We start from the raw sequence: 23848 nt of genomic DNA, 5'->3' as shown, positions 1-23848 counted from the left end.
CATGAGTCAATTAATAGACGTACATGTTCCTCATAAAATTCATACACACGTATCTCCAACGTTTTTTTCACACATTATTATGAAGGTTTGTTTTTACAAACCTAAAGATTTTAAGTAACTTTTATATTTCACTATATGAATATTATATAATAATTTACATTATGAGGTTTATTTACAGATCGTGGGTGTAGTTCTGATCCTTAGAAATACGTTATTTCACATTGAATTTTATTTTCTATAGTTACAATTATAATATATTAAACGACTCGATTGCAAGCTGACTGTCATCGCATGATAACTTATCCTATTTTAACAATTCGGTATTCAAAGGAGCATCTATGTCCTTACCCTCATTCAAGAGTTCTTCCTGGGATATTTTATATTGCATCTTGTGCAAAGGTCGAATATATCGAAAGTACTCGTACAATTGGTAACAAAGGAAACATGCGCTGGCCACCGTGACGCCTATGCAGACTTTTACCGAACCTCTGTGCAACATGTCATATATCCTGTGTTTCCTTTGCCTCCTTCGCAAATCCGGGTCCATTGTTGGGCGCGAATTATTTCCTAAGCCGACAAATGTGTTTTCACACGTTTAATTTTCCTCTTGCCTACTGAAAATATTACGAAATTAAATTCTTCTACCTAGATAACCTCCAAAAACACGTTATGAAAGCACTGGGTATATTTTAATCATTCGATTCAATCATAAATAGAATTGAGTACCTAAGAAATGTCGGCTGTTTAAACTGGTCGCCTCTGCAGCTGTTGGTTCGCGAATCTATCTTCTTTCCTTATTATTTTAACTCATATTTTCGATCCAATCACCGCCTCATCGGTACTTTGCGCCGTACGTGCAATCTTAAGCCTGTATTAAATTACACACTAGGGCTGGTATTCATATATGTCCTGTTCTTTTTAGCTGTACTGCTGAACTGGTGCAATAAGTTAGAGCGAGACAAAATATACTTGTTTCACTCTAATTTATTGCACCCGTTCAGCAGTGCAGCTAAAAAAACCAAACCAATAGTCAGATCTTGAGGAGAATTTGATTCAGATCTTGAGGAGAATTACTTTGAGAGAAAAGCAGAAGCAGAAAAGCAGCAGCCAATCAGAACTCGCACTGAGAGTTTGACAGTTTCTACCTTATCTACTGCTTATTACCGGCGCGAGTTCGGATTGGCTGATGCTTTTCTGCTTTCCGCTTTTCTATCAAAGTGTGAATTCTCTCTTATATTTAAAGTTGCGGTCATGTTTACGATGTAAGCTATACTAAACAGTCGTAAGTTCGTCTTCGGATGCATTGTAGTCAATAAAACGATTCGTATAGTACATCTGAGGATGAACATAAGACGATCTTAAATATAAGATCTGACTGTAACACCGATTTATGTCTATTCTTTGCACTTTCTAAATTGACGCGTGAACTTTTTATTTTTCTCTCTCTTCCTCCGAGTATCAAATATAATGCCGATTTTAATTTAAATGTGGATAGGTAGCGCAGCTATAGCGATAACTTTGCGCAGCTGTCACAGATTTACCGAAGATTAAAAGTTTGTTAAAAATGTTAAAAGTGTAAAAATTTGACCAATCAGGATAGAAGCTAAACTTCTTTCTCAATTCCTAACGCATACCTCGATATTAATTTTATTTCAATAGAGGTGTAGAAACCAAATATTCCAACAAATTTTTGGTATATAATATGTATATATATATCGATTTATTTTTCGGTAAAAAAGAAATTTAACAAAATATATTTTCTCTTCTTTTATCTACGCTTACAAATAAATATATATACATGAAATAGGAATTAAATATATTATAGTAGTAAACGTTACATATAACAAATTATACATATATAATAGACCATACAAAGTTCTATTAAATTTTCAAAAGGAGTTTAGACGTTGGTATATACAAGATCATGGGAGCATTTATATATATATATAAAAAAAAATTATACTCTGCTATTATATCATATTAAAAAACTTGAATTGTCAGGTCACAGCCCTAATATCTAATCGTAAGAAATGTGGTAAAAAAATTATTTTCCATCACGTGTAGGATCTTGAAATAAGGGGCATAGTTGTAGTAACGCTTTTTTAGACATCCACATCGTGATCCCTTTGCTTCTAATTATCTAAAAATTCGTCAAATATTTTTGTATCAATGTCTAACACTATCTCATCCAAAGAAGGACCTTGTGGGGAAAGCGGTAACTCTAGAAATTTGGAATAAATAAGTTAATTAATATGTTCTCTCATGTAACGTTAATATTTTTAAAATGATGTTTTTTTCTAGAAAAACATGGAAGACATGAAGACATACTTGGTATAGATCCAGTTGCTTTGTACTCCTCAAGATCTTCCTTGAAAACCTCTTCGAAAGTTTCCCGCCGTTCTTTCAATTTCTTTTGCTGTTTCAACTCGTGTTGCGAGATTCTTTCAATGTGCTCATTAGATAATTTTGCTAAAAGAAAATAAATTAGATAATAGTAAAGTTTCTTAATCAAAGACAGAATGTATTCCCTCTCTCGCACACTTGTACCTTTAAAATTATTTAATTCTAGCAATTTCTTCTCTTTGTACATAGCCAGCTGAAACCTGTGTTCCAACTGTCTATTTTGTAAATCTAACATTTCATTGAGGTCTTCCAGTCGATATAAAGCCCCTTCAACTTCCTCAAACATCTCTTGCAGATTTCCTTAGGCACAACAGGTGATTTTAGAGGAAAGGTCTCTCATATATTGTGATACCTATATCTTTCTGACGCCAAACTACCTATTTGGTCCATAAGATCTTGAATAGCATTGTTAATCTTTGGAATGTAAGCTAGGGTGCTATTCAGACAAGTGACACTGTTCCACTCATGCTGAAGCTTTTCGTAAATGCCGGACACCAGTGTATCTGCCGCCTGAGCTTTCCCCGCATTCTCTTCCGCGAGCTCGTGAAGCTCGTTCCATTGTAACTGGAAGCGATGCAATATATCTGCACCAGCATCGTAATTTACATTCCGCACATTGATTGATTTTTTACTCTTTGGGCTTTCGGTACTCGACAGCCCCCGTATACTGCAATACAATTATCTCATTAATCTTTTAAATGTTATTACCTCCCGTAATTTATTTCTGACAAGCACATAATTCACAAGCGGAATCCCGCATGAGTCTGATATTTTATTTCGCATATCCTCCTATTTGTTCTACCGGCAACACGCTATCGTTCATGTTAAATTTGCATGAAATTCACATGTGGAATAAAAAATGAGGACAGGCGATACGTCAAACGTATAAATTGCTTTACCTAGCGGATATACCTTCTTGCACTGTTTGAAACTTGCTACGTAGTGATCCGAACATGCTTCACAGGCTTGCGGTGGACATTCGTTACTAATTACCTTCGGACCCGATATCTCAGACTCGGCTGTTTACACTGGAAGGAGGGCAATTCCGAGAAAAAATACTTGCGTTACGCCGGTGAAACAAAGCGTAAAAAGTTAGGGAAAGCAAAAGACTGTGGATGTCGCGTGACAAAGGTTGCGTCCAACTAGTGTTGTTACATCAAGTTACGTTACGTTTCGGGTTATCAGTTGACAACCGACTGTCACGAGGCCGAAATGTTCGGTACGCGATGTTTACAGTGGTAAAGCGCGCTCAGTGTTAACCAATCCGCGACACGGCGTGAATCGTTCTTTGCAGACGATGATTCGAACGAATTGAAGCGGGCAACTGTTAAATTATGAATTCGGTTGGAGAAGAGGGGAGGATGAAATGATGTACAATCGGGGGCATACCGTGAAGACGACGTAGACGCGAGAGATATCCGATTACCGCGTCGGTAATTCGACTTTGAGCGGTCGCGACGGTATCGATCGATGCACGCGGCCGCTTGATTGTGCGTTTGATTGTACGATTTCGTTCCAGATGGAGGCACGGCGAACAGCGGAGGCAGTCTCCCGGCAACGCCGGTTGGCGACGCTGCATTTGCAGAATTTCGCGGAACGCACTTATTGCATTTCCATTATTCACGCTAAATATTCAGAGGCGGCTATCCGGATCAAGGAAAACTACTCCCAGGTAAACAGTCTATTATGACTGAGTCTGCATAAATCAACGTGGGAAAAAATGTGAGGGAAACTTCTTTTTCAACAAGGTTAACAAAGTCGCGTATTTACACCTCCCTGAAACCGGGAAATTCGCACGAGAAGCTGGCCAGCGCGAGAGCTCGCAAGCTCGTCCCGAACGTGTCGCCATTTTTCGGGCGTAACGTATTTTTTCTTTCTTTTCGAACGTAATGCAACCTTAAGTATCTCGCAAGATTGGCGGTCGGAGCCGGTTTGAAGTTGCTTCCTGATCGTTCACGAGCCGACGTTTCGCGGTTCACCCGTTGTTCGCATTTCGCTGATCTCGCGATTAACCTTCCGCGATTGACGCCGTCGAGCATTCACCGTTCTTTGAGATCTATGAAAAGATGGCTTTGTCTGTTGTCGCACGGGAAGCAATGAGAAACTCCAATGGCAGGTTTCACTCGTTACGCGTTGACGTTAGAACGGCTGGGTTTTGATCCACTTGTAGATTCTGTTTTTCTATTTTTTTTCGGGGAGATTTTCATCAAATTTTCTTTATCATTAAACGGTTAAACAATAACACAAAGTTAAAAGAAAAACTCTCACGGATAATCGTGAAGAAAGAGATGGATCAAGAGTGATCCGTTCTGGGAGGGATTCAAATTGTTGTTCAGTCGCGGTTTTAACGTTAACACGTCGCTTCGGTGCAGCGTACGCATCGTCGGGAAGCATCGGAGAACGGGACTTCCTACCCTTTGGCCGCGCTAAAAATACTTTGTAGCTTTATATAGCAAAGTGCGAGAGCGAGAGTCTCGAGAGAGACAGAGAGAGAGAGAGGCCGGCAATTGTACTGGCCGCCATAATAGCCATAAATTACGGCGAGCCACAGCGTCGTCGAAACAATCGCGCAACAATCAAAAGTATATTGGACATTGTTCGTTTCATTTCCTCGATCGGCATAATCGGGATAAATTTATATCACTGGTGATTGCCACCACCCGTAGTGGTTTCTCTTGCGAGTCTAACAACCTTGGCGGGGAGCGTCTGCCGTCTCGTTTTGAAATTGACCGTGTGGACGGCATGTGTTTCAAATCACCCGGTGATTTAAAGTATTTGGTCCGTCGAGCAATTTTCCGAAGAATCTTTTTTAATTTTATCCGCGTTCCCTCCATCGATGGAAATACTGTGTACACGTCTGCAAAATTAAAAAAACCACCAGCTGAAATATTAGCAAGATGATACTTTTTATACATATGAGGTTAACGTCCTATTTTTAACTTCTTCTAAATTACTTTAGTTAGGATTTTAATAAAAAACTACTATGATATTAAGGATTAATATAGACATGCGAAAATTTCACAGCTTTTGACCATTTGTTTTGAAAAGATACAGCTGTAAGAAGTTATTAATTTATAATTCAATAATTTATAAATTTTACTTATAATTTATAAATTGAATTTATAATTTATAATAACGCCCGCAATATATGCACGTATATACATATCTAAATATTTATATGTTTAATAATTCATATATTTAATATTTATACACGCTTTCTATTATATGTGCACTTCTATTAGCTCAACTGATGTATAAATAAAGCATTAATAAGAGAGATAAAAAAATTAATAATATCTCCGTGTTTGTAATATTGTGTATATATTTATCTTAATTTCGAAAATTAACATTTATATCACTTAGACAATTAAATAAAGTTATACGAAAGTCTTTTTTAGCAAATAATAAATTTATGAAGGTAACTTGATGGAAATATTTTACTGAAAATATAATGAAAATGTATTTAACCCAATTTCATTATCATTTTATTAATATCTCGGCATATAATTATTTCAATCGATGTTTCAGTAATTTTTCTTTAAAAAGTCATTTCCAGTTATATTCGGTAAATTTTATGATACCTGATATTTCAAACTTTTATTACTTTACAACAGTATATTTTAACTTTCCTTGTATTTCACAATATTACGTTGTCTTTCATAAGAGAAATTATGATTCATTTATATATATATATATATATATTCAGTAATTTCTCAATAACTTTCACTTCATTTTTCATCGATTTCATAGTACTCTCAGTAAAATACTTCCATCTCGTATGAGCCCCTTAATATCGTCATTGATAATTCGGCAATCTACGGACCAACTATCTTGAGGGTTCGGTTTTCGCGACGTTTCCTTGTATTTCCTACGTCAAGCACGAAACCGGATCGATGCCCGAACATCGTGTTCGGAATGATAAAAAATTGACTGACGCCAGGGGTTTCGTTGGTTACAATCGTGTGCGATCGATACCTAATAATAAATTGACGGGTATTGTCCTCAGAACAAAAAGCGACCCGATTGTTCGGATGCCGTGTCGGCGTGGAAACAAGAAGCATTGAGAGGCTGGCCGATCAATTGGACGATTAATCGTTCCGGTGCCGCGCATAATTGACCGGCTATCCCATTCACGACGCCAGGAATTTTCAACGCTTTGAACCGTCGCTGGTCGGTCGGCTGGCTGGTTGGGCTGGCTGGTTGGCTGGTTACATTGGTTGGTGCGTTGGTTGATTCGCCGGTGAGCAATTTGACAACGTCGCTAAAGCTTAAATCCCTTCCCTTCCGCTCCCCAACCCTCTCCGCCTGCCGGCGCGGTTTGGTGCCTAGCAACCAGTGAGGTCAACAAACGAGGTCAAATTGAATATTAAACGCTCCGCGAGAAAATATCAGATCGTATTGCTGATGAATGTCTAGGCAGTATATAATTAGAATCCACAATTGTTTTCGCCCCTTTCGAACGGCTTCGAACTGTTGGGAAATGCTTCGCGTGACGAGGAAGAAAGCGAGTGCGCCGCAAGAAAAGAAAAATCATGTCAGATATTGATTTTAAAAAGGGCGTGGCGAGAACATGAAAGTAGAAAATGGCGAAATGGGAAAATTTTATTGAATTTCACCGTATTGTAAATCATAAATGTTATTTATCCTGTGCTTCATTGTAAGAAAAAACAATATACTTCATTCGTTCCAGCGGTGGTGGCGGCGGCGGCGAGTTTCTGAAATGACGAAGGACCCGTCTCGTGAATGCCGGAGGGGATCGTCACATTCCTGAGAAACTCCATTCTCAGAAAATTAGATTCGAGGTTACGAGTAGTTTTTACAGTGAAATAACCCAACGGCGGGCCTCCCACCACAAGCTTTCACCGAATGTATACCTGCGTAGCTTATAATCCCAAGAAACACGAAAGAAAAGAACGAAGAGGAAGGGAGGGGGGGGAGGCAAGAAGATATAAGCCATTGTTTGAGGAAGAGGAACGAGGGGAGAGAGAGAAGATAAAGATGGAGGAGCCTCGAGTTCTCCAGGAAGCCGGGAGTTTACTGGTATGTAAACGTGCAGAAGTTCTTCTAGGTAGATGTGGGATATAGATGCTGTAGGGTAGTAGACGTTTAAACGGGCAGGAGCGGAGGCAGAGGAGAGACTATGAGGACGCAGAAGAGTCAAAGGATGAGGGGAGGAGAGAGGAGGTGAATGTAGGTAGGTTTCCTGCGTTGCCAAGCGTTCTCTCTCTCTGCCGAGTCAGCGTTTCTGGCGTCCCAAAACGTCACGATCGTGTGGGGTGGCGGAGGGCGAGAGCGCTCAGCAACAGCAGCGATCGACTTGCCAGCAACGACGACGCAGAGAACATGCACATACAGCAAATACATATACACGCAACACACACGTGCGTACAGCAAGCGAATAGAGAGAGAGAGGGGGGGGGGAGAGANAGAGGGGGGGGGGAGAGAGAGAGAGAGAGAGAGAGGCGGGCCTCAGCGCGAGCGGAAAATTCCAGTTCTATTCCGTCCCACCCTCTCGCGGGGTTGGGATGAAAGAGGACGGTAGGAGGGGCGTGCGGGGAGAGACGAGGAGAGTAGAGAGTAAAGCTATTATCTTTTATTGCGCTCTCTGCGCGCGAACGCATTAACTCACGCCGCGGTTGAGTAATATCGGCTTGTACATGTACGCGGGTTATATATTATATTCTCGCTGGTTGTACAGGGTCACCATGCGGCTGCACGATTCGCATTATGCTGAAACGTTGCCTCGCCTGATTATTATCCCGACCAGGGAGGTTGATGATGCCCGGCCGCGTATCATAATGCATACGGACGGCTCACCGTCGCCGGCCGTAAAGTTTTAATACGCCGTCTACGCGAGTCTTGAGGGAAATACTGTTATACGCCGTACGACGTAAGATGTTAATATCTAGTATTTCGCTGTATTGAGGAAAGTATTGCGACTGGCCGGCGAGTGTGATCATTTCTCGTGTCCTGACAGGGCGGGTCGCTGGAAGCTCGATCGATCTTGGCAAGCAGACAGGCTGGCAGACCGGCTGGCTCAAGACTACGTAGCTGGGAGCTGGCCGAAGTATCTTGCGCTTCTTACGCTTCTTACGTCCGTGATAATATCCCTCCTGATAGCAGCGCGCGTGCACACGGTTTACACCGCGATCGCATAAGAGCCCATCGCGTAAACCTGAACCGGCGATCGGCAGAGCGTGTTCAGCAGCAGCAACAAAAAAAAAGGCGCGTCAGAAATTTATGCGTTGAAACTGCACGCGCTTTTACGCCGCAATAAGTTCGAGCTGGTGTGAAGCGACGTTTCTCTCTCTCTCGTGGCCTCGCTAACGAGGCGCAATCGAGAGGGACTTGCAGCTTTTTTCACACTCCCTTCTCCCCTTCCGCCCTCTTCCGACCCTCGCCTGCCGGTTAGCGTCTACCCAAGCGGCGTAACTTGAACAAAAGTCATCAGGAGGGAATCGAGCTTAGAAAGTTGTGCGCAACTCGTAGTAAAACTGGCTTCGCGGAGTGGAGGGAGGGAGAAAAGAAGGAGAGAGGCGAACGGAGGGAGGTTGGGTCAACGTACGTCACACATAGTGTCTCTCCTATCTCTCTCACTTCCTCCCTCGCACTCTCGCTCCTTTTCTTCCTCCCATTTCCCATCCCACTCCGCGACGCCAAGTCGCTATATCGTGGTAATCTCGCCTGCTCCATAAAAAGGATTACCCTCTCTGCGCAACTAACGGGGTCATTGCGCATACTAGTACAGAGGTCTGCTAAACCATAGGACGGGGGTTATATACCGCGGCGGAGGGAAGGGGGGGGGGCGGTAACGGGGCGAGGCGGATAGGATGCAGGGCGTGTGAGAAGGATCGATAGTCAAGTATATTCCGCGAATGTGAGTACCGGCAGCCGGGTGCGCATATTTGACCAGCCAGCCCAGCCAGCCAGCCAGTCGCGCCAGCCAACTAGCTAGCTTGCAGCTTTACCACGATGACGACGACGAAGGCGCGCGACCACACGCACAACTGGCTGCTGATTATTCCGTTCTCATTAGCTCTCAGACGTACGCTATTAATATCGACTCAGGCGGTCAACAAAGTCGCATGATGCAATGCAATTGCCGCATAGCGACTTGTCTCTTCTAGTTATGTAAAACACAGCGATGGATCAACTCTTACTCGACGACTAACGGCTTTTGTACGTGTTCGGGCTAAAGTGGAGCTACGGGCGCAAGCGGATGCGTTGTCGTGGCGGCCTTCGGGCCCGAGGACAGCCGTTTCCTTGACAGATGCTATTAGCGAGTGAAATGACGTCACCGACGCACACGTTCGTTCGTTCATTCGTTCGCGTTCCGTGGCCTTTTCATGGCACACAACAACGCGGGACGTCGCCTCGTTTCATGCGACGTAGCCGCCGAGCCGGGCGAACAAATACGGTTCTAAGAATGCAAATATTCCTTTCCTCTTGCTGCAACAATTGAGATGCAAATCTGCCGGTTTTTTCTNCCTCCCCCCCCCCCTCCTGCCTCTCCTTGTCGCAACGAGACATGCAAATTGTAATATCCGGGTCAACTATTCTACTCGTCCCTTCCGTCCTACTCCGAGCCTCCTTGAGTCTACTGAACCGAGTAGAGCCGCTCTGCCCAGGCAGCTAAGTATTCGGGCACCTTGGCTGTTTGAGTATCTCGGAGCCGGGGATCCGTTACGATCAATAGAAACGGCAGATTCGGCCGTTTTCGACATATTCCGTTGAGTTCCCCTACTATATGTTCGTCCTCATCGACCTCCAACCATTAGCGGCCACACCTCGCTCACGTAAACTTCGTCGGATAAACCGGTTATGCGAGAGAGGTGGTTAGAATAAAACTAACGCGCTGTGGGTTCCCTTGGAGAGAAAAAAAAAATAACGCTTTAGAAAGCTCGCTCCGAGAAGAAAAAAACACGCGTGCTAACGTCAAGTGCACGCGAGTGTCTCGCGTTCGTAATACGTTGTAACGTGTCGCATGTTGATTAATTCTCCTCAAGGTTCACTTACGGCACGCACTGTAGAATCGAGTACAACGGTCGCACGGCGGTAACGACAAGCGTAAAAACTTATGAAACTATGCGTTGCGCGATACACCGCTTGCGTATTAATCGAGGCGGGAATGTTGAAAGGAGGGGAGAAAAAAGATAAGAAAAAAAGTACATAGTGTCGATTTATTTCGCAGAGTCATCGAAGCGGGAGGTTTGATTGTACCAGCGAAGTACGACGGGACGTCCCTCTCTCGACAACCTGCCCCATCGGCTGCGGTCGATTTTGAGCCGAGCGGACATTGTCCGTTGAATTTTGCACACGACATTACGGATCGATGGTGAGAGCAGTAACACGATACGAAGTGGGACATCAAAGAGGGAGGGAAGCGCAGCTTAAATTGTCACGGAACCAGAGGAACCGTTGCAAAATTACGGGTGTAAATTGTCCACCGTGACGATGCAGCAGCAGCAGCTTTTAAGTACAATGGATGACAGGTGGCAATTGGACAACTGGCGTTGACGATTTCGCTGGGGAATTGCACGGAATGAGGGATTCAGCCGAAAGCGGCGGCATTCGGAAGAGCGGAAGTGCAAGTGAGAAAGAATGCGCGCGCGGACGGGCTCAGCGGAATGACGAGGGAGAGAGAGAGAGAGCGGTAGGTGGAAAGAAGGGTGAGAGGGAATTCGGTAGAAGAGGGTGACGAGAAGGCGGAAGGAGGGCAGAATGCTCGGTAGGAAAAGCGACCGGAGTGGGCACAGGGAGGGATTCGGGAGGGCACCGTGTTGTTTAGCGATGTTACCTGCTGCGCCTGCGTCACGAGAGCAAGCGTTGTCATTCATTGGCTCCCCACCCGCGCTCGAGTGCACATTAAGTTGACTTAATTTCAATTCGAGCTCCTTCTATACACACACACGCGCACACAACTATTGCTTCCCATATAACCCTTCTACCTCCTTCTCTTCCATTGTCTCTCGCTCTCTCGCTCTCTCTCTCTCTCCCTCGCTCGCACCCACTCGACCGTCCGCGCTCGGTGCGCGTCACCCTTTTGTACTTGTTGGGTTTCATGCAAAGGGCGTACACGATTCGCGCGCTGTGTTATGTGTGTGCGTGTGCGAGTACAATAATACAAGCGTGCGGCGAGAGTAAACCTGCCAGCCGTGTCGGAGAAAGAGACGACATGACTTGGAAATAGCGGAAACGGCGAAGGGAGCGAGGGGGGAAGAGGAGGCGAGCGGAGGAAGGGTGCAAGAGAAAGAGAGCGAGCGAAAGAGAACGAGGGGAATCGTGCGAGAAAGCACGGGGCAGCCGTAAGCCCGATGAGGGGGCGAGAGAGAGAGAGAGAGAGAGAAGGGGGGAGGGACGAGATCCTGGCAGCGGCTGCTTTCCGAGAGTGAGTGAGTGAGTGAGTGCGCGCGCGCGCTCATCTCCTTACAAAACAACGCGTCTGAACACTCTGAACCTCGGTGCTGAACTCGTGCCTCAACAGTTCGGCACGAATTCACACTGAGTTGATTATATCCTGTCGCTCGCTCGCTCGTCCGCGCGCGCGTCTCTCGCGGCAACCGTCGCCGCCATATTGGTGGCTCGATACATCCATACGTATTAATATAAGTTCAGACTGGACCTGGCTAGTAGGACGACGGATCGCGGCCCCACCGCCGATCGTTGTTACGCATCTCATCGTTCGAACGCTCTCTCGTTTCCCTCTCTTTCTTTCTCTCTTCGTTTTTTTTACATATACGCGGAACAAGAAATTACATCGCAGTGCAGCAAAATTACGACAGAGGCACACATACAGAGGCGGATTGGCGGCGACCAGCGCGATGGCAGTGATCATGTCGTAATACAACGACGCCAGCCATGTTCGATCCTATGTAAAGAATCCCACGGTAGATCCGCGCAGGAGAGGGGCGGGAGGGCGAGTAGGTAGACGTACTCGCGCGCGCGGAACCGCCGCCGCTGACGACGACGACGACGACGAACGAGCGAACGAAGCGGAGGATCATCAGCCGCGATCACGTGGCTCCCTCCGCTTTCATGTCGATCGCCGGGGCGCCAGGATAGGATCGTCGAGCGCGGGACGAGTACGTTTCTCGGCAAGCCGAGGTAAAGGGAGGGCTCCGATCTCCTCTTGTTCCCGCCTGTCGCCGCTGGGCGCGCCAAGTGGATTCGAGACTAGCGCGGCGGTGTTTAATTGACTTTACCTACCGCTGCTGAACGTCGCGTTTTACCGATTCGAAACGTCCCGGCAAGTGAGAGTAACAGAGAGAGATATATACAGAGGAGGCGAGCCGTGCTCGCGTTGCCGCGGATCGCGCGCACTTTCGCGCACTCCGGCTCCCGCTTTCGTGCGCTCCGCTTTTTCGCGCGTGTCGTTCTGTCTCTTTCTCGCGCGCTCCGCGGTTGTCGAAAGAGCGCGCCCGCTGTGAGTCGCGTTTCCGGTGCGCGGGACACCGGATCGCGTTGAAATCGGCGGTGAAAAATCGGCGAGACGATATGCGCACCGGTCGCACGCCTGGCGTTCGTGTTACGCCGATTAACGCTGACCGACGTTTTCGCTTGCACTGAAGATAAGCCGGTGTTGACGACAAGTTCTGACAATCAGCATTGTTGATAACAATGCCTGTAAGTACGGTGCATGCACACGCAAATGTGAACGAGTGTGATAGCGCGCGCGCGTGCTCGCGCGCACGCACGATAAAAGTGAATGAAGACGAAGTACACGTCGTACCGAAGCGCGAGATAATTGTGTGTTCGCGCGTTTTCTTGTTTTCTCTCTCTCTTTCTCTTTCTCTCTCTCTCTCTCTCTCTCTCGAGACGAATTCGCGCCGGTCGAGCGTGTGAGCGCGATTTCTGTCGGCAAGAGATAAAAGTTCCTCCCGTGTGGCACTTAATGACACTGGGCCGACGTTTGTTTGTGTTCGCAGATCGGAAATGAACAGTCCACTGGATCGCGATTTTGCAGAATTTAAATTTTCCACGCAAGACAAGATCTGTAAGTAAAACGGCGCTCATTCAGGATTCCTCGCGAAATTTCTCCGTGCGCGCGTCTCTGTACATTTGTTTATAATTGTAACGCATAGATTCTGATCTCCCCCCCCTCCTCTCTTTCTCTCTTTCTCTCTCTATCAAGTGTTATATAATTATATTTGTGTAAATGAAACTAACATGAATTTAAAGTTTTCCTGCCACAATCATTTTTTGTAGTGTGTTAGTGTTCTGTGTTGTGTCTGTTTGATGTTCTAAAAATATGTTCTACTAGAATATCATGTAGAATATCATCTTCCATTCTATTTCATAAAATCTCGGACAATTTTGCGAGAGGAGATAACTATGGATAATTTTAATATTCTTTTTTGTATTAAAAAAACACCCGAATAAGAATGTCCCTTAGACCCCTTATTTGAAAGACACCTTTGCTGCGTCTTAGAACGTCTTAATGCTGGTATGGGGAAGCACAAGTGATATGTCTAATAAATTATAACCATCTATCACCGCAGCTTATAAGAAGTCTTGATCTGCTTATACGTACACTGTACACAGACTATACATAAGATGACATTAATGTTCTTACACTGGTATTATGCTATTTTTAGAATTTTTCCAGAAAAAAAAAATAGCCAGTTCTACATTCTAGAAAAGCATAATATCTATGTCATTGCCATTGATTGAATATGTCATTGCCAATCAGTGTCCCACAATTGTTGACATGCTTTTTTTAACAGCATGTTTTGGAGATCCGTCCCTTAGTATTATTTCTCTGTGCAAATCAAAGGCGATGATAACAGTTATAAAATATAAACATCCTATCTTTGTTTTTCCAAGCTATATTTGAACGCGCATTTAACATCTTGGGAATTGTAGCGGAAAGATGCTCGCTAAAACTCGCTGAAGTTGCAGGGCAACGATGCCAGGTATTTTGTCAGTTCACAGTATGAATACAATGATTAAAAACGTAATAATATACAAGAATATATATACCCGGTCGTATAAATGATGGGCTTTCTAATTTTCCCCATAAGTTTTCTTTCATACTGTAAAACTTAACTTTCAAATCTTTATCACTGCACTTCCACATGACGGAGAGCAAAGAAAATATGCGACCGCTAATTTTCGTTAATCATTCTTCCCCCTCTCTCTCTCTCTCCAACCAAAATATTTTTATAACTTATTATTGCATCACCTCTGTACTTATTATACCGCCATATTAACATCATTTTATTCTTTAATTGTAATCTAGCAAATTTGTCGAAAAAGAGTCGTAGAAAGAGAAACTGCAGGTTCACAACCACTCGGACATCGGCTGTGCGAGTCGCGTCGTCTACAGGTTAGGAATTCGTAAACACGCGGCGTGCGACAAAGTGCGCGTAATCACTCCCGCGATGATAACCACCACACCATGCATTCGCCCACCGCGACTCATGTTTTATGTCTGTGTATACATTTCTAACAGCTGACGCTTCTACGACACCTCTCTGATAATTTCGATACGATTCTTTCCGTTAAACACTCACGTGTTTCCTTTCTTCGTCAATTAATATCTCAGGGTATCTGTCATCCTCGAGTACACACACGACACAGTGCCACATGATATTCTTTTCTCTGCACGAACGTCTATATTTTGCGATAACAATAATCGCCGCCTCTTCATATTGCAGCGTGAATTAACCTCAATCGAGAGTGAATCACGGCCTGTCCTTGATCTCTTCCATTTTCTCCTATTTAATCGTCTGATTAAATATTTCTGAGAAAAAAAAGAGATAGAGAGATAAAAAAGGAGAGACATCAGACACTACCACAGTTCAGGTTGGGTTAGGTTAGGGACGACCCGTGTTAGGTTAGGTCAATCGATGTTGAAGGATTAACTCTAGCCAACAGTACACTTTTTTTGCGCTTTCGCAAGTCGCCGCATTGCACACAGGAGGGACCCGGTCGCGAATGCTCCGGAGCGGCCCCACTGGGCCAATCGGTGAACTAGAAGGCTCGCGCCGATACGGCGGCAGCCAATGCGAGATGCGCTTTAGCTCACTAGTGTATCGATTCGCGGGCCGTATTTTCAATTCGCAGCAAAAGCGCGAAGCAATTATTCTCGCGCGCTGCTGCGCGACCATTTTGCACGAGTCGAGTTGAATTACGTTCGCGTGACGGAATCCGGCGCGAGGCCAGTTTGTTTACGATTGTATTCCACATATATACCCATGTATAATAATAAATATATATAAATTGCATATGTCACGTATGTGTGTGTATATGGTACTTATGTACATATATATATATGCACACACACATATATATATATATATATATTTATGTACAATCAGTCCTCGTTGCACCGTTGATGTAACGTGAGGTTGCTCCTTTTCCCTCCTGTGCGCGACGAATCGCGCGCGCTCACGACCAATGACTCGTCTCTACACAGGCACGGAGTAGTCGGCCGAGTCGTGTAACATCGCGGCGAAAGCGGCGAAGAAAAGCGCGGCAAATCAGTAGTGGGTTCACTGTTGAACGTCGTTTCGGCGGATCGTACGTAGCGCATGTGTACACGAAACGATCGGTTGGCGGTCAGTTACCTTCATCGATGTGTTATTTGCATGATCTCTCTCTCTCTCTCTTTCTCTCTCTCTCTCTCTCTCACATTCTCTTTCTGTCTCTCTCTCCCTCTCTCTCTCTCTCTGTTTCGCGTGTCCTCGTGCGTCCCTCTTCAGCGTCTCCCTTCCCTTCGCGTACGACCCATGTAACTTCTGCGCACCAAACAAACTTTACACGCTACCATCACGTAACGCTGTGTGCGTGTGTGTAATGCAAGCGCGCGATACGACGGCAACAAGATGTAATCCCGTCGGCATCGTTGATGGCACTCATGCCTTCTGTTTCAGACGACCGTGCGGGCACTCCCAGGTCGCCGGACAGTTTCAGCGGTCAACAACCGCTGCTAGACTGCGGCATTTGTGGTAGGCAGTTCGCCTCGAAGAAGCTTCTCCGTGTTCACATCAACACTCATTTGAGGAAGCCTTGCATCGTCCTGAGGAGGGTGACAGGACCGAAAGTGGTGAAGAAGAGGCAGGGCGACACATATTGGCTCGATCCGGAGAAGAAGGGTTCGTTGAAACTGACTCTGAAGAAGCAAAGCGTCAAGCTCACCATCAAGAAGAATTCGGAGGCCTTTACAGTTGTGAACAGTAACTTTTATCCGGATATCGGGAATCACCAAGGAGAAGAGGTGGCAGGTGCTAAGGAGAATGACCACAGAGATGACAGGGCAACAGAGGGCTCGCTCGATGAACCTTTCGAAAACGTGATGGTGGACCAACAAGTAAGTGATCAGTGTTCTGCGAGGTTGCTCGCTCGAGTGCTGGCACAGCTTATCTCATAGTTTCTGCAACTCGTTCTCGTTTACAGGACGATTATGGGAACATTAAGTTCAGCGACGATCATAATCTTCTAGAAGAGAATGATAGGCCGTCCTTAGATGTTAACGAAGGTGACTCAGGTGTAGGGAGTGATATGGCAAATCCATCCGAGAAGGAAGATCAAAATGTCGACGATATACAGGGTGTCGATAATTATGACAATTCTGAGAAGAGACTGTCAGAATCCGAAGACCACGAGGAGTCCGATGCCTTGGAAGCTACCTGTAGGGAGACCATCGAGAACTTGAAGAAACTTGGTGAACAGTCCAGGTGAGCTCGTTTATGATGATGCATAAACAATAACATTCTGAGCTAATCCTTGAATTATAAAATAGATATGTTCTTATTAACAGACGTTTAGGTTAGAAATGTGATGAAGTTGATGAAGGGGATCAGCATAAACGAATGCGTAGATTGAATGTATAAATTATTCGATAAGTGGATGCATATGTATGTCAATAAAAATCACACATAAGTGTTTTGCTTGGTACCAAGTTCAATAAGGTGTCAACAGTTCAATGTGAATGATGTTTATGTTGCAGAGATCGCGTAATTTATGTTTACTCGGCTCGCTTATGTAATATGTTCCTAAGGTCGAGAAACATTAGAATTACAACGCGACTTACCGCATGATCTCTGCTTCCTCCGCAGCTCCAGGTCGACGAGTCGGCTAATCGACGATCCTGACGTCGAGGAGGAGGATGACAGGAGCCACGAGTCCAGTATGATACACAATCTCGAGGAGAATCCTTCCATCAGCATTATTCCAAAGTCTTCCACGTATTCTAATCATGCGGCCGAACGTGCCGCGGTGTGCGAGAGCGAGGACAAGGACAGGGAGTCGAGCGAGTCGCAGTCCGGCTTCAATTGGAACCAGCTGTCCGCCGATCTGTCGAGCAAGAGCAACGAGGACCCCAAGGACAGCGGCGAGCAGCAGCACGCGGAAGGAGGCGGAGGCGACGCGAACATAGAGAACGCCGGCTCGCTCCTGCAGAATTTCCTCATCGAACACCAGAGACGCAATCCGAACGAGGTGTCGCTGTCGAACAGCTTGGTGCCGGTCGAAACGGAGTATGTGTCCCTGGAGAAGCTCGCGGAGACCGTCAACACGTGCCGCGTCTGCAACGAGAAGTTCAAGGACATCGCTCACTTGGACGAGCACCGCAGCAAGGCCGGCCACTACCAGTGCAACATCCCGGAATGCGCCAGCATGATCTTTCACTCGCCGATGGAGGTGTCGATGCATCGTGCGCAGATGCACGGCACCCAGCTATCGCCGAGTGTGAGCCAGCTGTCGCCGCATCTGAACGCGAATTCGCCGCACGTCAACCAGAACTCGCCGCACCTGAGCCAAGCCTCGCCGCAGCTCAACACCCACTCACCGCACCACACCGCGTCGCCGATGGAGCCGTCGCCGCCGACCACGTCGGCCACTGCGGGTTCGCAACAGCTCAGCAGGAACTCACCGTTGACCTCGCCGCACCAGACGAACTCCCCGACGTACGGCGGCGCACCGGCGGTGAACCAACAAATGATACCGCCGGTGAACTTCGAGCAACTGCCGCCGCCTGTGCAGCAACTGGCCCAGCAAGTGCAGCGCATGCCTCTTCCACAGACGGGGCAGATGCCCCCGAGTCTTCCCCCGGGCGCGAACACGATGATACCCGGGCCCAATTACTTCGTGCAACCGCCGGGACGACCGCCGTTGTACAGAGTACCTGGTCCACAGGGTATGCATTACGCCCCGCATTTGACGCACTTGTACGGCCCCCAGTACGGCCCGGCGGGTCCGTACCCACAGATGGCCGCGCCACCGCAAATGCACCCTCAGTTGCCCCAGCAACTTCCACGAGGGCGATATCCGTCTGTCGTCCAGAACAGCCGGTAAGAGCCCGCAACGTCGGTGTTTCGTGTCGTACGATTGAGCGATGAACTTTCGACGATTCTATTGGGCGTGTAAATTAATTCGGTGCTTCTCTTGCCAAACATCGTGATTTTTCCCATCAACGGGTGTGCAATTTTAATTTTCCGCTGGCTCCCCACACTATCTATCGGACAGCGGTCGAATTCCATCGCGATTGAAATTTGGCGATTTTCAAAGCGATCAAGTCACCGATAGACTTCCGAACGTCTTCTGTTGTTTTTCCGTTGTTTTAAAATGGAATCGAGGAAGTGGTTGGTCTGTTCTTTATAGCCGCGTTGATGAACTAGTGCGACAAGTCGAAGTGAGTTTGTGATTTCTCACTTCAATTTACTGCAGTTCAACGGTGCAGCTATAAAGATCAAATGTTGCAACGATAAAAATCTCAAGAGGCAAAGTCTGAAAAATAAGCCGAGTAAGCAGATATAAATTTCCTCAGGCCATGTTAAAAATAGCGTGTTTTGTTCCTTTTGCCACGTAAGGTGTTGTGGAACAGGTAATGTGAGCAAGTTGTATGACTCACTGCGCCTCCGTCAAGAGCGGAACAATCGCTTTTGCGATCTCAGCAATATTTCCTTGCACTTCAAGTGCAAAACAAATGCGATGACGTGGACTTTGTCGATAGCAATAACAGTTAACTATTTTTCCGCAGTTATTATTAGTCATTCCGCGGTGTTACGTGATGCTTTGCACACAGAGATGACGGTTCTTTAAAATTACAGTCAAGCAGGAAAATATTTAGATTTAAAATGCAAATTGTTAGAAACTAGCGGAATCAAAGATCGAGTTAATTATACGTTTAATAAATCTGATGTCGGTTGAATCTTAATGATATTGATGATATTCCGTTCTTAGAATGACGAACTAATGAGAAACCCTTGAGCACTAAAACTTTCTGTTAAGAAAACTCCTGACCTCTGATTCTGGAACTGTTAATGTTAGTGTCGTTATCGTTACGACGTAGTTCTTCAGGTATAACATATGGCGGAGAAGCTATGCAATGACGTCGTAACGATAACTACGCGCCGTTAAAAGTTATAGGACACGGCTATCGGTCGCTCCCTGCAACTATCTCTATTCGATAATGTCAGAAGCGAATAAATACATACCAAGAATTCGAACAATCAGTAGATAATCACAAAATTAACATTGACAAAATCATGAAAGAAGTTAAAAAGATAGGTCTCATGTCAAGTTAATTTTTGCGACTATTTATTGATTCTTCGAGTCAAGGAAAAGTTTCCGGACAATTTTACAAAGTTGCTAAACGGGTCACATGGTGCCATTTTGTGGGTATATCGTTTTATTTGAACGTTAAGAGAACGCAAGAATTTTTAGCGCGTGTTTTCTTGCTTCGGACGTCATTAGATAAGGACGATTACAAGCAAGGGTTCAGCAGTCTTAAGTCCTCAAATTACCTAACATCCAGCGACACGGAGTGTTAGTAATCCATCTTTCTTACTGATTGTTCATTTTCAGTATCTTTCTTTGTAAGACTAATAGTAAGACTAACAAGCTGATAAGGACTTATTAGACGTTGGGCAATAATTTACTTCTCATTAAGTCGAGTGGTCGCACCTAATATATAGCTCTTATCAGCCTATCATTCTCGTTGTTTATCTTGTGAGCTTCTATATCTTCTTTTGTTCAAACCTCGGTTCCTTATCTTGAAGCAAAGAACATATTTGGGTCCGAAAATTCGGGGAAAGTTTTGTGTCATCTATCCAACTCTTCTATTTCTCTATCTTTATAGAAGCCAGATTCATACTAAATATCATATTTCAGAGCACCACGGATACCGCAGCAAGCCGGCCCGGTGCCTCGGCAACGCATGAAGAGACCTATGCAGCAAACGATGCAGGTCCAGCCGCAAAACAGCGGTTCCGCAGCGGTGAAGCAGAGACGCATGGACGTGCTGCTACCCGATAGAAACGAGGACGCGGACTGTCACGTCATAGCACAACAAAAGCGGAACGACGGTCTGCCCGTCATACAAAATGTGCAGGGTGCTACGCCCCAGCAAACTAACAGAAACGACTCCACCATACACCTCACGGACTCGATCACTCTAAGTGTTCGACAACCGGGTAAGTTCAGGGTTCGCTTGAGTATGTCTCGACTTTAGTCGCCTGACGTGTCGGGTAATCAAGGAACATTCCTACGGCGCGTTGCTAGAATTTATGACGCTTATGAATACCGGTCGATCGATTATCCGCGTTCACCGCGAGATTCTGCTTAATTATCACGTTACGTAAGACGACTGATGCGAGAAACTGTCTAGAAACTTTTTTGTTTACCTATATACATTAAATTAATTTGTGATTATTTGTATACTTTATTTTACCTGTTAAAGTACCTCTTCTCTTGGTGTGATTCAGTTCCTGCGATTTTACGTACCAGCGGCGTTCCTCCGAGTCGCTTGTACGGTCGGTCGCGACGCTTTCCTTTCGATGAGTTTCGTGACGCACCTCGTATCGGCAAAATGCATCTCCCGAGAATTACTGAAGAAAGACAAATTCTCCTATTGGACACGGGATGTGTTGTTCGGGAACCTGTAAGAAAAAAAAAGTTTTCGCGACTTTTCGCGGCCGACTGTACGAGATTCAGTGCCTGCGAACGCCTCGAAATTTCATTTCCTGCGATTGCTTTCATTCGCTCATTTGATTTCACCGCCGTTTGCTTCAATTGTCCGTATTGTTTCGCATATATGTCCCGCCCGAGAGATCACTGTTCGTAGAAGGGGTGCGTTACACAGAGACATAAAGAGCCGTGTGTTTTCTCTTTTACTAATCTAAAGGTTCCGCCCCAGCTCAAGTCCAGAACACGTCGAGCCCAGGCGGAAAGAAATCCGACGCCAAGGCAGTGGCGAATGTCCTTGCGGCCCGAGGTATAACAGTTACTCCAGCTGCAAATAAAAATAAAACAAGCGAACAAAACAAACAGCAGATACCTCCGCAGCAGCAGCAGAGGCCACCACCTTCACAGCAGCCTTTAAATGTTACAGCCCTCAATCTGAATTCTGCTATTTCTATCATACCAACTAGTTCGCAAAGAAAGCAGCAGCAGGAGCAGGGCCAGTTCGCCGTGCCTCAAAACAAACAGAACAAATCGTCGATGAACGAAGTGGAGCGACCACCGAGGCCACCGACCGTGGATCTCACGCAGGACACGCCGCCACAAATGCCGGTGGTCAGACGTGGTCGACCACCCAGGTGAGGAACATTTTTACAGTCTCTTCATTCTTATTCTTTCTTACTTACTATTTTCGACATTCTCACTGTTTTGGTCTTTGAACGCGAATATTTCAACGTTCAACGTAGAAAATATGCGTCTGTGTGTGTGTGTATATATATATATGCAGGGTGTCTATCGCTAATACTCGGTTCCACCATCACGGTTTAAATCTAATCGACGATTAACTCGACGAAATTGACCAATTGGCCGTTGGCCAATTAGCTGGGCTGATCAATTAAATTGGCCACTTTCGTTGGGTTAATCGTTGATTAGATTTAAATCATAACGGTAGAAACGAGCATAAGTGGGACATCCGTTATGTACTTGTGGTTTGTGTTAATGTGAACAAAAAAATTAAACAATCATGCTGAAGTATGCGGCAGCTATTATATTTGAACTAGCTGTTGTACCTTGAGTTTGATACCTAAAGACATCAATATATCATCAATATATTGTACTTCGAGCCTTGAACTTATCGTTAGGTACAACAGCCATATTTATAGATTAGTCCGTTCTAAACAAAAAAATCCTTCACCATTTTGCAAATAATCACGCAGATTTTCGAGTTATTAGTTAAATAAGTTCTCCTCTACACATGGCCATTTTCAATCATTAGCGACAAGCATCCTGTGTATCCTACGTTGCAGATTTAAATGTTCATATTTAAAGAGCAAAACAATAAGAATACTCAGAATTGGATACGCGTGTTCAGACGTTGATACTTGCACCTTCCCTTTCTCGATTTTGCATTTACTCAATCACGGGATCAGTCACGATTGTTCGGTAATCGGTGGGCGAGTTCATTGTTGTATACACCACGTTGCGTTTTCCAGAGCGTTATTGACGTGTCAGGTGTGCGACAAGAACTTTCAGAATCAAGACATGTTGACGCAGCATATGGCGAATCACCGGACGACCAGCAAACTTCTGCACAAGTAAGTTCTCGCGATCGTTAGTTAATTAATTTAGGACCTGTTTTCTATTCCTGCCATTAGCTTGCTCTTTCTAGAGATTTGGTGGGAAAGAGAGGGAAAGAGAATTGCCACAAGCTAGTGTAGCCAGTGAGTGCAGGAATAGAGAACAGACTCTTAGTGTCTCGCCCTCCAAACGGAGAACGGGGGACAAAACGAGACGCAACATTTCTTTCCTACTTATCGCCTTTTTATTTTGAAGATGCAACCTCTGTCCCGCTCAATACCCTACGGCTCAAGCACTGATGACGCACAAGCAGGCTTATCACAAAGAGGTAGACACCGTGGCGCAAAACGGGGGCGCCGAGTTAGCCTTGCCGGTTGTAGACCTGAAGTCGCCGCATGTCCTGAATCGTTTGGCGAATCTAGGCATTCAAAGCTACATACCGTTGTCGCAGTTGAGCGCCCAAACCGGCGGTTACTTCGGCTTGCCCATCATCACCATCGACGGCGCGAGAAACTCGAGCAGTTACAATTTGGGCGCGCTCGGTGCTACCTCTATATTAAGCCTCGGCCCTCTCAAGCATTTATCAAACAGGTAACTGTGGACGAATCTGCGTCCGGCCTATTCCACGTGCAATCGTGCTACCTGTCATCGTCGGTTATTAATTCCGTTCGATTCGACCTACACGTCACTGTATTGTCATTGACCATGACACGAATTCTGTCCTGATTTTCGAAGGAGAACAACCGTGATATAGCGTAAGTAAGATTCGTATAAAAACGAAACTTCAACACAAAGTGAAGATCGCGTGTATCATCATGTACGAGTGAGGTTTAGTTTTACGAAATTGTCTCTCCTTGTTCTATTACAGAAAGCGGGGGAGAATCGGTGAGCTTAGGTTTAAGAAAGAAAAAAGGATGTTGTTAATTTATTTGTAGATTTAGGGCAACACAGTATTTTTCTTTCG

At 45.3% G+C, this 23848-nt stretch overlaps 2 protein-coding genes across 9 annotated transcripts; one reads left to right on the top strand and one right to left on the bottom strand.

Annotated features, from left to right (window-relative positions):
• Positions 1 to 1874: 1874 nt before the first annotated feature.
• Positions 1875 to 15302, bottom strand: LOC106747725 (dysbindin protein homolog). Of its 2 annotated transcripts, none has more exons than XM_014625567.1 (6): positions 14916 to 15302; positions 3303 to 3431; positions 2781 to 3070; positions 2548 to 2703; positions 2329 to 2469; positions 1875 to 2221 (listed from the first exon to the last, which is right to left on the bottom strand). In XM_014625567.1, the coding sequence occupies exons 2-6, from the start codon at positions 3356 to 3358 to the stop codon at positions 2133 to 2135; spliced, it is 732 nt and encodes a 243-aa protein (XP_014481053.1). In that variant the 5' UTR covers positions 3359 to 3431; positions 14916 to 15302; the 3' UTR covers positions 1875 to 2132. The 2 variants fall into 2 exon arrangements, with proteins under 2 accessions (XP_014481053.1, XP_014481052.1); XM_014625566.1 differs by lacking the exon at positions 14916 to 15302 and adding an exon at positions 3793 to 3836.
• Positions 3955 to 23842, top strand: LOC106747724. 7 transcript variants are annotated; one of them, XM_014625559.1, is made up of 12 exons: positions 3955 to 4075; positions 6410 to 6643; positions 7094 to 7443; positions 10595 to 14315; positions 14642 to 14728; positions 16278 to 16714; positions 16801 to 17081; positions 17463 to 18695; positions 20518 to 20819; positions 21530 to 21944; positions 22800 to 22901; positions 23140 to 23842. In XM_014625559.1, exons 4-12 carry the CDS (start codon positions 14309 to 14311, stop codon positions 23477 to 23479), a joined length of 3204 nt encoding a protein of 1067 aa, XP_014481045.1. In that variant the 5' UTR covers positions 3955 to 4075; positions 6410 to 6643; positions 7094 to 7443; positions 10595 to 14308; the 3' UTR covers positions 23480 to 23842. The 7 variants fall into 7 exon arrangements, 6 of the variants coding, with proteins under 6 accessions (XP_014481045.1, XP_014481051.1, XP_014481047.1 ...); XR_001374679.1 differs by lacking the exon at positions 3955 to 4075 and having other exon boundaries at positions 6009 to 6643; positions 23140 to 23639; positions 23753 to 23842; XM_014625565.1 differs by lacking the exon at positions 3955 to 4075 and having other exon boundaries at positions 6009 to 6643; positions 21530 to 21619; positions 21737 to 21944.
• Positions 23843 to 23848: the final 6 nt, after the last annotated feature.

Source organism: Dinoponera quadriceps, unplaced genomic scaffold (assembly GCF_001313825.1).
Source record: "Dinoponera quadriceps isolate SergipeBrazil2010 unplaced genomic scaffold, ASM131382v1 scaffold1395, whole genome shotgun sequence".
Lineage (NCBI taxonomy): Eukaryota > Metazoa > Arthropoda > Insecta > Hymenoptera > Formicidae > Dinoponera > Dinoponera quadriceps.
This window is presented reverse-complemented; position numbering and strand designations above follow the sequence as displayed.

Coding starts and splice junctions, on each gene's coding strand:
- LOC106747725 (XM_014625567.1), bottom strand. CDS start 3,358: ATGTTCGGATCACTACGTAGCAAGTTTCAAACAGTGCAAGAAGGTATA. Junction 2,470..2,547: donor AGAATTAAATAATTTTAAAG/GTACAAGTGTGC, acceptor ATTTTCTTTTAG/CAAAATTATCTAATGAGCAC. Junction 2,222..2,328: donor AGCAACTGGATCTATACCAA/GTATGTCTTCAT, acceptor CCAAATTTCTAG/AGTTACCGCTTTCCCCACAA.
- LOC106747724 (XM_014625559.1), top strand. Junction 21,945..22,799: donor AGACGTGGTCGACCACCCAG/GTGAGGAACATT, acceptor TGCGTTTTCCAG/AGCGTTATTGACGTGTCAGG. Junction 22,902..23,139: donor ACCAGCAAACTTCTGCACAA/GTAAGTTCTCGC, acceptor TTTATTTTGAAG/ATGCAACCTCTGTCCCGCTC.